Genomic DNA, 16568 nt, shown 5'->3' on the forward strand with positions numbered 1-16568 from the left:
TTTGTCATGATCACTAGCAGACCACCCAGATATATGGATACAAAGACAAACTCTCTGAACTTATATCTCCAACCTTCTCCCTATACCTCTATGCCAGCCTCTAGCTCACATCGTAAACTAGATGTCTTAGTGGCTGGCAGATTAAAACACCTGCTCATCGCACTAATCCTAAAATAAGCAGATTCTGACCCAGGCTGTGCGTCCATCTACTGGCCTATTTTCTCTTATACCTTTTGAATTCAAACTAACTAATATAATATATTAAGCATTATATTGCTTTCTCCCTCACCCACCGGCAGTGTTAGTAATTTGTCTTCCTACCCAAACATTCAGACTCCACTCTTAAATAATCCACTGAGACTATCCTCACAACAAGGAACAACAATCTACAAAGTCTAAGGGTCACTTCTCCATTCTTATCCTTCCTATGCCAAGTTGCTGCTTTCCATGCTATTCTCTATTGGCCTTAATGGCTGTTCTTTCTAAGAGATACATTTATTAAGCAGTGATAAGAGTGGAGAAATTTCCCCATCAACCAATCAGCACTGAAGTAACATCTATAATTTGCATACTATAAAATGATACAGAGCTGCTGATTGGTTGATGGGGAAATTTCTCCACTGGCTCACTTCTCCACTCTTATCACTGCTTAGTAAATGTACCCCTTAGTTCACTTCAGGGCTTACCGTGCGGCTATAGCTCTTCCTGCTCTGCCTTATTGAGGCAAAGCAGGAAGCAATACCGATAAGATGTGTTAACATCTCAGCAGCTGGAGTAGGGGAATGAAAACTGCACTGCGTTTCACCTCCCAGCACCGTGCATGAGAACTTGCAACCATCACAAGATCTCCTGTGTGTAGCCCGGACCCCAAGAAACCGCTGCAGGTTAGCACATATACCGGCAGGAAGTACTTGCTGATATGTGAAAAATAATAAGCATCAAAAGTGCACTTATATTTTTGTTGATACATCTGAATGATATTTTGGCACCGTACAATGGTATAGTTACGGCAAAATCATTAAATGTTTGCAGATACCATAGAAAAGGTGATTTGTTTTCTGCGTTACCTGCTTTCATACATACTGAGACTCATTGTAAATGTCAAATAGCTCTGGTCATAGCACATTTGACACTTACCAGCTCTTCTTACACCTCCCGCTCAGTGTGGCTAATTCAGACCTGATCGCTGCTGTGCGTTTTCGCACAGCGGGCGATCAGGTCTGAACTGCGCATGCGCCGCAATACGCATGTGCATGCCAGAGATACGATTGGCATCTCAGCCCAGTGATAGCCTCTGCCGCGTTTGCTGGGTGGGAGTGGGCGGGCCGGCGGCGTTCAGCCGCCACTTTGGGGGGCGCGGTCCGGGCTGCGCAGGCGTGACCACTGTGTGGGTTCGGGCCACGGCGGCTGCATGACGTCACATCCAGCCGCTGTGACCCGGGATGCAGCGAAAAGTCGCCTACCTGCGCAGGTAGGGACTTACTCGCCGGGTGTGCTAGCAACGTCGCCGTGCGATTCTATTGCACCTGTGCGGTGGGGGGAGGGCCACACATGCGGGGCGGACTAGCCCTGTGCTGGGCGTTCCCCTGCATGTCAGGGTGGCTGATCGTAGCCATACAAAATCTTGCATGGCTACGGTCAGGTCTGAATTAGGCCCAGTGTCTCTAATATCTGGAACTTTCTCCCCTCGCCTCCTACTATCTGTTGCGTTCCAACAAGCTCTGTTCTCAACTCTCTGCTTTTAATCACCATACACCTCTTCTCCTGGCCTGTAGTACCACCTATACAATATGCTGACACCTGAATCTACCTCTCATCCAGTCTCTAAGATATTGTATGACTAACAGTGTTTCTGCCACTTATACATAGATGTACCAACATGCAAAAGGTTACCATGTTGAAAATGGAGTTTATGAACTATCTAATTCCAGAGTCAGTAACGCTACAAAAAGTTCAACCACAATTTCCTCTGTCTCCTGCTTTGGCATTAGAATTGACCCCACCATTGGCTCTACACCACACATCCAGTTTCTCTTGCAGGTCTGTCCCTTCTACCATTGGAATATTGCTAGAATATGTTGTTTTCTTAAAAAAAATGTCAACCATAACTTTTATCCTTTTTCTAATTTTCCACTCCAACACTCCCCTTCACCCATCTAAAAACCTCTCACCAGGTTCCTAAAGAATCCAATTCAAATTAGTTATCCTCACCCCTCATTAAAAAAAAGCCCTTAACACCACTTGCTTTGTAATCTAAAACCTCATCTGAAAGTGCTCTCTCTCCCTCATTCCTTCTTAAATCTACCACTGACTGATGTCTCCTCTCTGGTAATTGTCTTTCCCTGCAAGACCTCGCGCATCCCACTACCCACCTATAGAATTTCATACTACACTTGATCAAATCTTTGAACGCAGTCTGAAACCCACCTCTTTATCAGAGCTTACACCCTCACTGTCCCAAATTCCATTTCCGAGGCACACCTGATCCTATAAACTCAGATCTACCCGTTTCCCATTACACAGTAACCTCTCTCGCTCTCCTCTGTTTTCATTGATCATATCTGCAATTATTTTATCTACCTGTTTTTATATGCGGATCCGCTCACAGTGAGGAAAAGCTTATTTGTCACTTTTTCTTTATAAAACAAAACAAATCAAAACAAAACACGGTCTCTTGTCAATCCTATAGTTGCTAAATATCTTATAGCCTGGATCCATGTGGGAACATGCAAGCTGCCAAACTGACTCAGTAACTGTGTCTCACTGCCTTCTGCAGCTACAGAGGAAAACGTTTCACTCGATGTATTCAGCCAATTTCAAATTAGCAAACCAGGGTCCCAGGTCACAAATGTTCCTGGAATGAGAAGTGTCCCTGCAGAAGCCAGGTAATGACTTGTGCACAAGTAAAGCTGGGGAGAGGAAGACATTTGCAACTGTACAAGGAACTAATGAGGCACTCGGGCAGATACAAACAGCCCAGCATCCAGTGCAGCGTAGTGTGAAATGGGTCTCAGAAGGCATGACAGGTTGTATTACAGGCTGGTAGATATGTTCTGAATAATGACACATTTAACATTATACATCCAGTAATTAAAGCTTGCAGATAAAATATTCCCTTTAATTATGTATAAGCAAATGACTCTAGGAAACAGGCTGATCATAAATCAGCCTAATACAAGAGAAAAAGTACAAAGCTAAACGTCAAAATAAACAACTGGCATAGGAAGAGGATGTGTTACTTGGGGAATCATTGTCCTCACTGTACACAATATTGTTGGCATGGTAGTTTGCGGTGGGCACTGGATTAAGCTGTGGTAATGATGCAGCTTTGCCTGTACATAGTCGGCATGATAACAGTTAATTACTGTACATAAAGTGGCAATGCACATGACAATGTATCTGGAATAATTGTGCATTATATTACAGGACAAAGACTTCCGCCCATTTCTCTTACATGCCTGCACCTATTACTTCCACAGATTTAGGGTACTGGAAGTCTACTATACATCATAATAAAGTTGTTTAAAATCACTTATCTTTACTTATATATCTACCTAATCCAGGGATGTGCAGTGAGGTAAATGGCTGAGGAGGCACTGGCTAGTACCAGAGCCAGATTTCCATTTACAGGTGCAGCAGGATATACTGCGGGAAATTTGGTGAGTTTTGATCAGAGATGTGTGCAAAAGATAAGCACTGCCTCACCTGCCATAAGCAGGCTCGGTGGCGACCTGTGGTCTCGCCACACTGCGGGCTCGGTGGCAAACTGCGGTCGACATGGGTTCTACTCCCACTCTATGGGTGTCGTGGACACCCACGAGTGGGAATAATCCCTATTGGTCGGCATGCTGACTGTCGGGGTTGTAAGGGGTCGGTATGTAGGGGGAGGTCATGTGACCGCCGGTCACATAACTACATCCAGTCTGTGAGTGTGCTGATTTAGGAGGATGGTGTGAGGAAGAAATTAATTACATGTGAGCATTAATTCAATGATGGGTGGTCTTTCATGCGTACACTTTAGGCCAGTCAACAGCTGGAGTGTCAAGGTTTGCCATACATGGTTTAGGCCATGACACAATCAGGTAGAAGGTCAGCATTTAATTCAGGACATGAAATGACACTGTACAGGGGGACATTTATACTTGCTGCGGCACTCGCCCAAATATGAGGTCATGAGGATGGATGATTGCAGGGGAAGGGATCGCATTGCTATCTCTGAAAGTCAAAAAGTCCTGTCCCACTAAGAGGCAATGAGAAAACTGCTCATAATTATAGATCACAGTCTAGACTTAAGTGCATTGGAACCCATTCAAAGCCTTAACTACACTACGGTTTACTAATTTGATTATATGTCTCTGTAGTCTTATTTACTATGTTGAGAGCAAATACTGTACATTTGTACTATGCCATTGTTTTTGTACTTTTATTATATTTAGCGATAAACATTACCATGAACAGGCAGTCTTGTTGCCAATAGAGAATCCGCGAACAGTACATTTTACATACTGAACACAAATACAACATCTTTTCTTTTTTTTCACCAGACAATTTGACAATATACTTTTAATATGAGCCTCACATTACTGCTATGGGACAGATTCAATTAGCTGTGGGTTGACATGCATGGTCTGTACCCAGAGGTAAAGTGCTTGGAGCTATTCAATTTCAGAGTGTTAATCAGCGCAAAAGCTGCAGTTAACACTCAAATCTGTTTTCACCCCTGGAGGGTAGTTGAATCTGCCCCTATGTGTGGTTAGTAGTGTTACATTGTACATGTTGGCTTAACCCAACCAACTTCATATTTGCTTAAATAAGGAAATGCAAACATTCGCTGTGCGGCTGTCAGCATTCTACTTCTGTAATAGGCCACAAGCTGTTCTAACTCCACCCACTTAGAAATGGTTACACAGTACCATACAGGAGATGAATATTGAATACACAAATGTGCTCTTCCCAGGTTAAACACAACTAATGTAAAAGAAAGATTATATTTAGACCATAATAGAAAGTTGGCCACATACCGATCATGTCTTAACGCCCTCATATCCACATACACAGTTGTGGGATCTGGTCCAGATGTTCCCTGCAATAAAGTGGTTCAGCATTAATAAGACAAATGCAGTAATAAAACACAAAGAAGAAGGAGAAATGTCCGCTCAATCATTTTATAAGCGATACAGTATAAGAAACATTGTTCTATTAATAACTATACAACAGAACAGTTAAAATTAACTGTCTGGAATTGGTTTACATAAAGAACATCTAAATGATCTGTGCATTGTTTATAAAACCAGGTGCTGTATAGTGTACCCCCTTTAAAAGTGTCCAGATTGCAGTTATTCAAGAGGCTAGAAACAATGTTGGTGTTTCAGTAGAACAGTCACTGTGGCTGTAATAGACCAGGGGGGAGATGCATCAATAAATTTAAACAATGAAGAAGTTTCCCCATAGCAATCAATCAGATTTCAGATAGCATTTATAAAGTACAGTACATTCTATAAAATGATAGGTAGAAGCTGACTGGTTGCTATGGGCAACATCTCTACTCTTTAGGAGGCTTGATACACTTGCTCCCAGGTCTCATATTGCTATGACCCAGGATTGTCTAGAGATGGTCTTTAGGATAAAGAGTGATGAATAGAGAAGATACAATAAATACATTTACACATGCTAAAAGCTAGGACCTAGGGGTTCTGTACATGGTATCACAAGACTTACACGGAGCGCAGTAATAAGCACAGAGAGAGAATCATGCCAACATTGCTGAGGAACATGACACTGGGACTTACTGCAACTCAAAAATCTGTACACCAAGGAGAACTATGCCATGTCAGACAACAGTAGATAACTAACCAAGACAAACCTAATTAGTATAGCATATTTTGAGGTCAGTGAGCAAGCACTACATTAGCCACAGATTGTCAGCGCTCATACTCCTAGCAGGGGCATAGCAAGAACTCTGTGATCCCCTCAGTAACAATTTGAAGGTGCCCCAATGCTTCTAGAGGGACATCTCTCTCCACAGCGGCTGCCCTCACCAGTATAACATTCACTATATGCCTCCCTTTCAATTACCCAGTAAGGCAGCCTTATTCTACACAGAAGTCATATCCCATTGACCTCTTATGCCAATACTTCAAGTTCTTCATCCCTATTGGTACATTGTGAATCTTATATGTAAGCCCCCCATCTGCAGGTCCTTTAGGGCTAAGAAGATTGCAGTTTACAGGGAGTATAAAGCTGGGTACACACTTGTGCAACGGCCAAACATCCTGATTTGCGTAGCACTAGGACGCTAGTGATGTCTTCCGTCGGCCCTACAGCAGGACCGACCGGAAGACATCGCTAGTGACCCGTGGGAGCGCACAATCACGGGTACACACTGGCCAATGTAGGTGATTTGTTGTGCTGACATCACACTAGTGTGTACCCGGTTTAAAGATAGTGGAGGAGGGGACAGACACCAACCAGTTTCTACATGAGGGTGACACTTCCTAATACAGGAGATTCCAACTGTGAGCAAAGGTATTAATCAAGGAGAAGCCTACTCTCAGACAGTGCCGAGCTCACTGATTAGCTCTGCCGTTGCGGTGAGGGTGAAACAGGAGCATGGGAGAAGGAAAACACCAGTATGGAGCTTTACTGAGTGAGTGGGAGAAGCGTAGAGTGCCACCTATATAAGCACTGATGAGACATCCTTTTCAAAGGCGGCCATGGGTCGACCCAATTGCTTAACAGGCAATTATGGGAACTTGGCAAACAATGGTAAGACACACATTTATCTTTCACCCCTATAACATTCCTAACACATGCAGTAGCTGCTCTTATCTATCTAGTACTCTTGTACACTTCACTTGTCTTACTAGTGTGATGCCTTGAGGTGGTTTGGCTTGGGGGTGTCCCACGCCCTAGACTTGAACCCTTAGAATGTTAGGGACTTACCCAATGAGGTTGCCTGGACGTGTTGGGTAAGCCCATAACCCCGGCCAAGATTACGTAGAAAAAAAAAACCCCTCTATTTATTGCAATATTTTTATACAATTCTAATTAGTAATGTCTGAATAGTGCACCTGCATATTTTCTCTTTATGTAGCACTATAAGTCTCAGCAAGGTAGCACCTCTCATTACTTGTAGTCAGGGTGTGCAGTCTAGGGCCCTTACCTATATAAAGTGTAAGGTCTGGGGTCTACATCCATGCTTCCCAGTAGTACTGACTACAGGACCCCAAAAGGTAATGGGCTATCAGAAAGTGTGTGCAGCGCCATTGGGCAGTTCATGGCAGAGTTTGGGTTGATCATGTGGGTTTGAATAGAACAGATTTATTTTGTCCCTATTTCACCTTTTCTAAGAGATACATGTATCAAAAGAGAAAGTAGACAAGTTGCCATAGTAGCCAGTCAGCTTATAGATACCATTTATCTAGCACAGTCTATAAAATAAAAGATACCGATTGGTTGCTATGAGCAACTTCTCCATTTTTTTCTCTTTAGAAGGCCCCTCCCCAGTGTTCAGAAGAATGCTCTAGTAAGCAGTGATAATGGTGGTTTTCTATTATGAGTGCACTGAAAACTACTGACCTTGCTCACTGCATGCAGTGTATGAGGGCTCGGTCACATATTGCTATGGGGAGACAGGATGTAGTATGTTATGCCAGCCGTCGGGGTCCCGGCGGCCAGCATACCCCTTGCAGGCTCTCCAGGCTGCGGGCACAGTGGCACGCTATGCTATCTATTCTCCCTCCAGAGTGGTCGTGGACCCCCAAGAGGGATAAAAGCTGTCGGTATGCCAGCGGTCGGGATTCCGGCGCCGGTATGCTGGTCGTCGGGAGCCGGGCCGCCGGCAAACTGAAGACCACCCGGGGAGACATAAGGAGAGCACCAGTGGCACACAAAGCACCCATATACACGTAAGCAAACAATATGTATGTTTGTGAGTGTTGTTTGCAATCCCATTTAAAGTAAAATACTATTTGGGAGTCCCTTTCTGAAGTAATACAAGAACATTAAAAAAGTTACTATTATTCTATTGATATACTTCTACTTTAGTTTGTCTATTTATAAATACAGGCAAATAAATTAAAGAAAAAGGAAGAGATATAGGGGTATATGCAATTGCGGTCGAATTGCCACAAATGTCGAAAAACGGGGCATTTTCGACACAAAAAAAATATTCGACAATGCAATACAGTACTTTTCGACAAAAAAACTGACTTTTCAGATTCGACTTTTTAAAATTCGACAGTTGTCAAATTCGACATATCTGCAATGGTAAAAATGCGGCTTTTCGACAAAAGTATATTCAATTGAAGAATGTCGATTCGACAACAGTGCTTTTCGACAGTAATTTCGTCAATTTCATTCCGCCTCACTTTGCTGGCGGAATCTAATAAAAAAATTTAAAAACATGTTTTTGTTGTTGCTAATAGAATATCTATTTATATTAGAAGGGATTATGTACTTGGTTTGTCTATTAGGAGACACAACTATTATTTATATATTTTTTAAAATAATATTTTTTTTTTAACGGACTAAAATAGAGAGAGCATGTTTTTCAGTGGGAAGGGGTGGGAATGGGTTAAAATCCAGAAAAAAAAAATGACTGGGGTCCCCCCCCTCCTAAGCATAACCAGCCTCGGGTTCTTTGAGCCGGTCCTGGTTGTAAAAATAAGATTTTAAACCTACCGGTAAATCTTTTTCTCCTAGTCCGTAGAGGATGCTGGGGACTCCGTAAGGACCACGGGGGGTATAGACGGGCTCCGCAGGAGACATGGGCACCTAAAAGTACTTTCTAGTATGGTGTGCACTGGCTCCTCCCTCTATGCCCCTCCTCCAGACCTCAGTTAGAGAACTGTGCCCAGAGGAGATGGACAATACGAGGAAAGGATTTTGTTAATCTAAGGGCAAGATTCATACCAGCCCACACCAATCATACCATATAACCTGGAATACACATAACCAGTTAACAGTATGAACAAAACAACAGTATCGGTCCAAGACCGATTCTAACTGTAACATAACCCTTATGTAAGCAATAACTATACACAAGTATTGCAGATTTTCCGCACTGGGACGGGTGCCCAGCATCCTCTACGGACTAGGAGAAAAAGATTTACCGGTAGGTTTAAAATCTTATTTTCTCTTACGTCCTAGAGGATGCTGGGGACTCCGTAAGGACCATGGGGTTTATACCAAAGCTCCCAATCGGGTGGGAGAGTGCGGATGACTCTGCAGCACCGACTGAGCAAATGCTAGGTCCTCATCAGCCAGGGTATCAAACGTGTAGAATTTAGCAAAAGTGTTCGACCCCGACCAGGTTGCTGCTCGGCAAAGCTGTAATGCCGAGACCCCTCGGGCAGCCGCCCAAGAAGAGCCCACCTTCCTAGTGGAATGGTCCTTTACTGAATGCGGTAACGGCAATCCAGCCGTAACATAAGCCTGCTGAATCGTGTTACAGATCCAGCGAGCAATAGTCTGCTTCGAAGCAGGCGCGCCAATCTTGTTGGCAGCATACAGGACAAACAATGCATCTGTTTTCCTAATTCTAGCCGTCCTGGCTACATAAATTTTCAAGGCCCTGACTACATCCAGGGACATGGAATCCTCCAAGTCACTCGTAGCCACAGGCACCACTATAGGTTGGGTCATATGAAACGAAGACACCACCTTAGGTAAAAATTGAGGACGAGTCCTCAATTTCGCTCTATCCACATGAAAAATCAAGTAAGGGCTCTTGTAAGACAAGGCCGCCAATTCTGACACACGCCTCGCAGATGCCAAGGCTAACAACATGACCACCTTCCAGGTGAGAAATTTCAACTCCACCGTTTTAAGGGGTTCAAACCAGTGTGATTTAAGGAACTGCAACACCACGTTCAGGTCCCATGGTGCCACTGGGGGCACAAAAGGAGGCTGGATGTGCAGTACTCCTTTTACAAACGTCTGGACTTCTGGGAGAGAAGCCAATTCCTTCTGAAAGAATATTGACAAGGCCGAAATCTGTACTTTAACAGAGCCTAACTTTAGGCCCATATCCACTCCTGTCTGTAGGAAGTGGAGAAAACGACCCAGATGAAAATCTTCCATAGGAGCATTCTTGGTTTCACACCAAGAGACATATTTCCGCCAGATACGGTGATAATGTTTTGCCGTCACCTCCTTCCTAGCCTTTATTAGAGTAGGTATGACCTCCTCCGGAATACCCTTCTCCGCTAGGATCCGGCGTTCAACCGACATGCCGTCAAACGTAACCGCGGTAAGTCTTGGAACATGCAGGGCCCCTGCTGTAACAGGTCTTCCCTTAGAGGAAGAGGCCAGGGATCTTCCGTGAGCATCTCCTGAAGATCTGAGTACCAGGCCCTTCGAGGCCAGTCTGGAACAATGAGTATTGTCTGTACTCTTTTTCGTCTTATGATCCTCAACACTTTTGTGATGAAAGGAAGAGGAGGAAACACATAGACCGACTGGAACACCCATGGCGTTACCAGAGCGTCTACTGCTATTGCCTGAGGGTCCCGGGACCTGGCACAATACCTCCGAAGCTTCTTGTTGAGGCGTGACGCCATCATGTCTATTAGAGGAACTCCCCAGAGACCCGTTATCTCTGCAAAGACTTCTTGATGAAGTCCCCACTCTCCTGGATGGAGATCGTGTCTGCTGAGGAAGTCTGCTTCCCAGTTGTCCACTCCCGGAATGAAGACAGCCGACAGAGCGCTTACGTGATTTTCCGCCCAGCGAAGAATCCTGGTGGCTTCCGCCATCGCGACTCTGCTTCTTGTCCTGCCTTGGCGGTTCACATGAGCTACTGCTGTGACATTGTCTGATTGAATCAGAACCGGTAGGTTGCAAAGAAGATTCTCCACTTGTCGAAGGCCGTTGTATATGGCCCTTAGCTCCAACACGTTGATGTGTAGACAGGACTCCTGGTCTGACCACAGTCCCTGAAAATTTCTTCCTTGGGTGACTGCTCCCCATCCTCGGAGGCTCGCGTCCGTGGTTACCAGGATCCAGTCCTGAATGCCGAACCTGCGACCCTCTAGAAGGTGAGCACTCTGCAGCCACCATAGAAGAGACACCCTGGCCGTGGGCGACAGTGGTATTTTTTGATGTAATTGTAGATGCGACCCGGACCATTTGTCCAGAAGATCCCATTGAAACGTCCTTGCATGGAACCTGCCGAAGGGAATGGCCTCGTAAGTTGCTACCATTTTCCCCAGAACCCGAGTGCATTGATGAGTTGACACTCTTTTTGGCTTTAGTAGTTCTTGGACCATGTTCTGGAGGTCCTGGACTTTTTCCAACGGGAGGTAAACTTTCTTTTGTTCCGTGTCCAGTATCATGCCTAGGAACGCTAGTCGAGTTGTAGGAACCAACTGTGACTTTGGTAGATTGAGAATCCACCCATGTTGCTGAAGCACTCTCTGAGAGAGTGACACGTTCTCCAGTAATTGCTCTCTTGATCTCGCTTTTATCAGGAGATCGTCCAAGTATGGGATAATTGTGACTCCTTGCTTGCGCAGGATCACCATCATTTCCGCCATTAACTTGGTGAAAATCCTCGGGCCGTGGACAGCCCAAACGGCAACGTCTGAAACTGATAATGACAATCCTGTACCGCTAATCTCAGGAACTCCTGATGAGAGGGATATATGGGGACATGAAGGTAAGCATCCTTTATGTCCAGTGACACCATAAAATCCCCCCCTTCCAGGCAGGCTATCACCGCTCGGAGACATTCCATCTTGAATTTGAATCTTTTCAGGTACAGGTTCAGGGATTTTAGGTTTAATATGGGCCTGACCGAACTATCCGGCTTCGGAACCACAAATAGGGTTGAATAATACCCTTTTCCCTGTTGGCTCAGGGGAACCCTGATAATCACTCGCTGTTGACACAGCGTTTGAATTGCAGCTAGCACTACTTCCCGCTCTGGGGTAGAAGCTGGTACGGCCGACTTGAAAAATCGGCGAGGGGGCACCTCTTCAAATTCCAGCTTGTAGCCATGGGAGACTATTTATATTACCCAAGGGTCCACGTCTGACTGAACCCAGACTTGGCTGAATAGTCGAAGGTGTGCCCCCACCTGTGCGGACTCCCGTCATGCGGTAGACTTAGCGGAAGCCGGGGAGGACTTCTGCTCTTGGGAACCAGCCACAGCAGGTGTCCTCTTGCCTCTACCCTTACCTCTGGCGAGGAAAGAGGAGCCCCGACCTCTTCTGGATCTATGCGACCGAAAGGACTGCATCTGATATTGTAGGGGTTTCTTTTGCTGTTGGGGAACAAAAGGTAAAAAGTTCGACTTACCCGCAGTAGCTGTAGAAACCAGGTCCGCGAGGCCGTCCCCAAACAATACATCACCTTTGTAAGGTAAAACCTCCATATGCCTTTTTGAGTCTGCATCCCCCGTCCATTGGCGGATCCATAAGGCTCTTCTTGCCGAAATAGCCATAGCATTGGCTCTTGAATCCAGTAATTCAATGTCTCTTTGAGCGTCCCTCATATATAAGACTGCGTCCTTAATATGAGCTAATGTTAACAAAATTGTATCCCTATCTAGGGTATCAAGGTCAGCTGACAGTGTATCTGTCCAAGCTGCTAATGCACTACATACCCATGCCGACGCAATTGCCGGTCTAAGCAAAGTACCAGTATGAGTGCAGATAGACTTTAATGTAGTCTCTTGCCTGCGGTCCGCAGGATCCTTGAGGGCCGCTGTGTCAGGGGACGGTAGCGCCACCTTCTTAGAAAGGCGTGTTAAGGCTTTGTCCACTGTGGGAGAGGATTCCCAACGTACCCTGTCCTGTGTAGGGAAAGGGTATGCCATAAGAACCCTTTTGGGAATCTGCAGCTTCTTATCCGGAGTTTCCCATGCTTTTTCACATAACTCATTAATTTCATGTGATGGAGGAAAGTTTATAACCTGTTTCTTTCCCTTAAACATGTGTATCCTCGTGTCGGGCACCGAGGGCTCATCAGTGATATGTAAGATATCTTTTATTGCTATAATCATGCACTGAATACTTTTTGTCACCCTGGGGTGCAATTTTGCTTCATCATAGTCGACACTGGAATCAGAGTCCGTGTCGGTGTCCCTTATTTGTGAGAAGGGACGTTTCTGAGACCCCGACGGGTCCTGTGAGTCGGTACAATCCGTAGATTGATTACCTGCCGACGCGCTGAACTCTGCTTTGTCCAGACTTTTATGCAGTGAAGCTACACTAGCATTTAACATATGCCACATATCCATCCATGGGCTGCGGATGGGGGGCTGATAGCCTTGTGTAAAATAAAAGAATATTGTTTTTTGCAGAAGAACTACAAGTCCCAGCAAGCCTCCCCCGCAAGCTGGTACTTGGAGAACCACAAGTACCAGCATGTGGGTGTAAAACGGGCCCGCTGGTACCTGTAGTTCTTCTGCAAAAAAAAATACCCAAATAAAAACAGGACACGCACACCGTTAAAGTAAAACTTTATTACATACATGCCGACACACACATACCTATGTTCACACGCCGACCTCTGTCCACTTCTCCAAGTAGAATCCGGGGTACCTGAAAATAAAATTATACTCACCTAAATCCAGTGTGTCCTGTTCTTTTTTTTGTAATCCACGTACTTGGCAAAAAAACAAACCGCATACCCGATCCACGCACTGAAAGGGGTCCCTGCTATTTCTATGTAACTAGTAGACTCATAATTATATAACGGCACTCTTATATGTGAGCGGATATGCCCTTTTAAAAGTATACATTGCATGAATTGCCATGTGTAAATGATGTACTCCCATTTATCACTGTATGTGTGCCATTAGTGTCTGTCCTGAGATGTGTCAGCCTGCTAAAAAGAGATCGTTTACCTCTAAAGGCAGCATATTAGCTTTTTAATGAACTGAGAAATGATGAATCTTCTGAGGTGTCACAATGCACCTTTTTAAAACAAGACAAATCCAATGCCAAGTACTGCAATGTCAAAGTAACCAACACTGTGGGGGTATTGTGTATCTACTGTACAACCCATAGGTACTGAAAAAATTCTAATAGTTTTCATTTCAATCACTGGTTTTCTCCACAACCACATAGGACTACTGTTTCATAACCTAGTTTGGCCAGTGAGCAGATATTCATACTGATTACAGTTACAAAAGGACAAAGCAAAGAGAGAAATAGCTATTTTAGGACTTGTGATGAATAAGGAAGGATTTAGTTTACATGTGATGGATGCTAAGGGCATACTTGCCTACTCTCCCAGATTGGCAGAGATGCTCCCAAAAATTAGGGGGAATTCCCATCCCCCCCAAAATATGGGCAAGTCTCCCAGATTGCCGCCACACCACGCACCTTCACACAACCACCCCCGCACTATGAGGGATCCAATGACGGGGTGTGGTTCATCAAATCGACAGTGTCTAGGTCGACAATGTTTAGGTCGACCACTATAGGTCGACAGTCACTAGGTCGACATGGATGGAAGGTCGACAGGGTTTCTAGGTCGACATGTGCTAGGTCGACAGGTCTAAAGGTCGACATGAGGATTTTTTTTTTTTGGGTGTCGTTTTCTTCGTAGAGTGACCGGGATCCGAAATTAGTGCACCGCGTCCCCTCGCATGGCTCGTTTCGCTCGCCATGCTTCGGGCATGGTGCCTTCGCTCCGCTACCGCTTTGCTCGGCACACTTTACCGTTCCAATCGTAGTCCACGTGGATCGTTAAGTATGAAAAAAATCAAAAAAAGAATTTAAAAAAAAACACCTCATGTCGACCTTTAGACCTGTCGACCTAGCACATGTCGACCTAGAAACCCTGTCGACCTAGTGACTGTCGACCTAAACATTGTCGACCTAGACACTGTCGATCTTCAGACCGGATCCCCCAATGACGCAATGCGCGCAGAATCGCTCCATACAGCTAAAAGGTAAAATCAGCAAAGATTGTGTCCAGTAACAGAGGTTACTGTGCGCAAGTGGATATCGCTGTGATGTCGAGTGGCACTTTGTGCAGATATGAAGATAGTACTGCTTAGTAAATTACAAACACAACACAACTGGTACACTACAGTATATAAATGAATGGCTCACGCTGTCATTTACTAAGCAGTACACCCAATCCGTGAAATCACAAGTCTCACGGGGGTGGGATTGGGGTTGGGGTAGGCTGCCTATTAAAGCAATGGGGAAGCCCGGGAAGAAGTACAGTAAACTCAGTCTCATAAAGATAAGACTCTCAGAATTTGAAAAGTCACACTTTTATTGTATATTTGTGTAAAAAGTAGCACCTAGTGTTTTTTTTTCTAATTTTGACTGTATATCTGTGTGCATGTCTGAGTCTGTATACAAAGTATGACAGAACTTGTTTTGGGAAGATTAGAAAAAACTGTGGATGCTAATTTTTACACGGATATACAATACAAGTGTGTCATTTGCATTAATCAAACCCTAGCTCAGCACACCAGGGGAACTTTCAGTTGTAAGGCATGTTGTCACTGGGTGCCTGCCGTTTCAGTAATTTTGCACTCCGCCCTGGCAGTATTAAAACAGAACTACTATATTTAATGTGCAGTGGCCCGCTTGTCAGGGCTTGCTACATTGTTCAGTATTCTGTAGTGCCGATTCCATTTGCTGCTATTCAGCACTGTACTGTAGTTTTCATTAGTGGAACAATCGCCACCCAGTGGTGAAACAGTGTATTGCATGCTGTGGATCCTCTAGTGCAGTGGTTCTCAAACTCGGTCCTCAGGACCCCACACAGTGCATGTTTTGCAGGTACCCCAGCAAGTGCACAGGTGTATTCATTATTCACTGACACATTTTAAAAGGTCCACAGGTGGAGCTAATGATTTCACTTGTGATTCTGTGAGGAGACCTGCAAAACATGCACTGTGTGGGGTCCTGAGGACCGAGTTTGAGAACCTGTGCTCTAGTGCACAGGTTCTCAAACTCGGTCCTCAGGACCCCACACGGTGCATGTTTTGCAGGTCTCCTCACAGATCACAAGTGAAATAATTAGCTCCACCTGTGGATCTTTTAAAATGTGTCAGTGAGTAATTAATACACCTGTGCACTTGCTGGGTTACCTGCAAAACATGCACTGTGTGGGGTCCTGAGGACCGAGTTTGAGAACCCCTGCTCTAGTGCAGTGTTTCCCAACCTCGGTCCTCAAGGCACACCAACAGTCCTGGTTTTAGTGAAACCCAGGCTTGATCACAGGTGACTTAATTAGTACCTCAGTTATTTTGATTTAACCATCTGTGCTGAAGTCTGGATATCACTAAAACCTGCACTGTAGGTGTGCCTTGAGGGCCACGGTTGGGAATGCCTGCTGTAGTGCATGGATCTTCAACCTGTGGCCCTCCATACATCCCAGCATGCCCTGCCACAGTTTTGTTATTAAGGTATGCTAAAACTGAGGCAGGGCATGCTGGGATGTGTAGTTCCACAGCAGATAGAGGGCAGCAGGTTGAAGACGACCCATGATCTAATGCCTTATCACTCCTTACTTCGCCTACCTGCGCTATTTCTATGGCGCGACTAGGATGCCTGTATGGCGCAGCAGCAACAATGAAAGTGGCTACATCTGTA

General features: G+C 44.9%; 1 protein-coding gene across 6 annotated transcripts in view; it reads right to left on the bottom strand.

Annotated features, from left to right (window-relative positions):
* The window catches only part of DIP2C (disco interacting protein 2 homolog C), an 820289-nt gene that overhangs the window by 36767 nt on the left and 766954 nt on the right, over nucleotides 1-16568 (bottom strand). For all 6 annotated transcript variants that reach the window (XM_063921929.1, XM_063921931.1, XM_063921928.1 and 3 more), the window contains one exon: nucleotides 5022-5083. In XM_063921929.1, the coding sequence (XP_063777999.1) occupies nucleotides 5022-5083 (62 nt within the window). The remainder of the gene's footprint in view (nucleotides 1-5021; nucleotides 5084-16568) is intronic.

Source organism: Pseudophryne corroboree, chromosome 5 (genome assembly GCF_028390025.1).
Source record: "Pseudophryne corroboree isolate aPseCor3 chromosome 5, aPseCor3.hap2, whole genome shotgun sequence".
Classification (NCBI taxonomy): Eukaryota; Metazoa; Chordata; class Amphibia; order Anura; family Myobatrachidae; genus Pseudophryne; species Pseudophryne corroboree.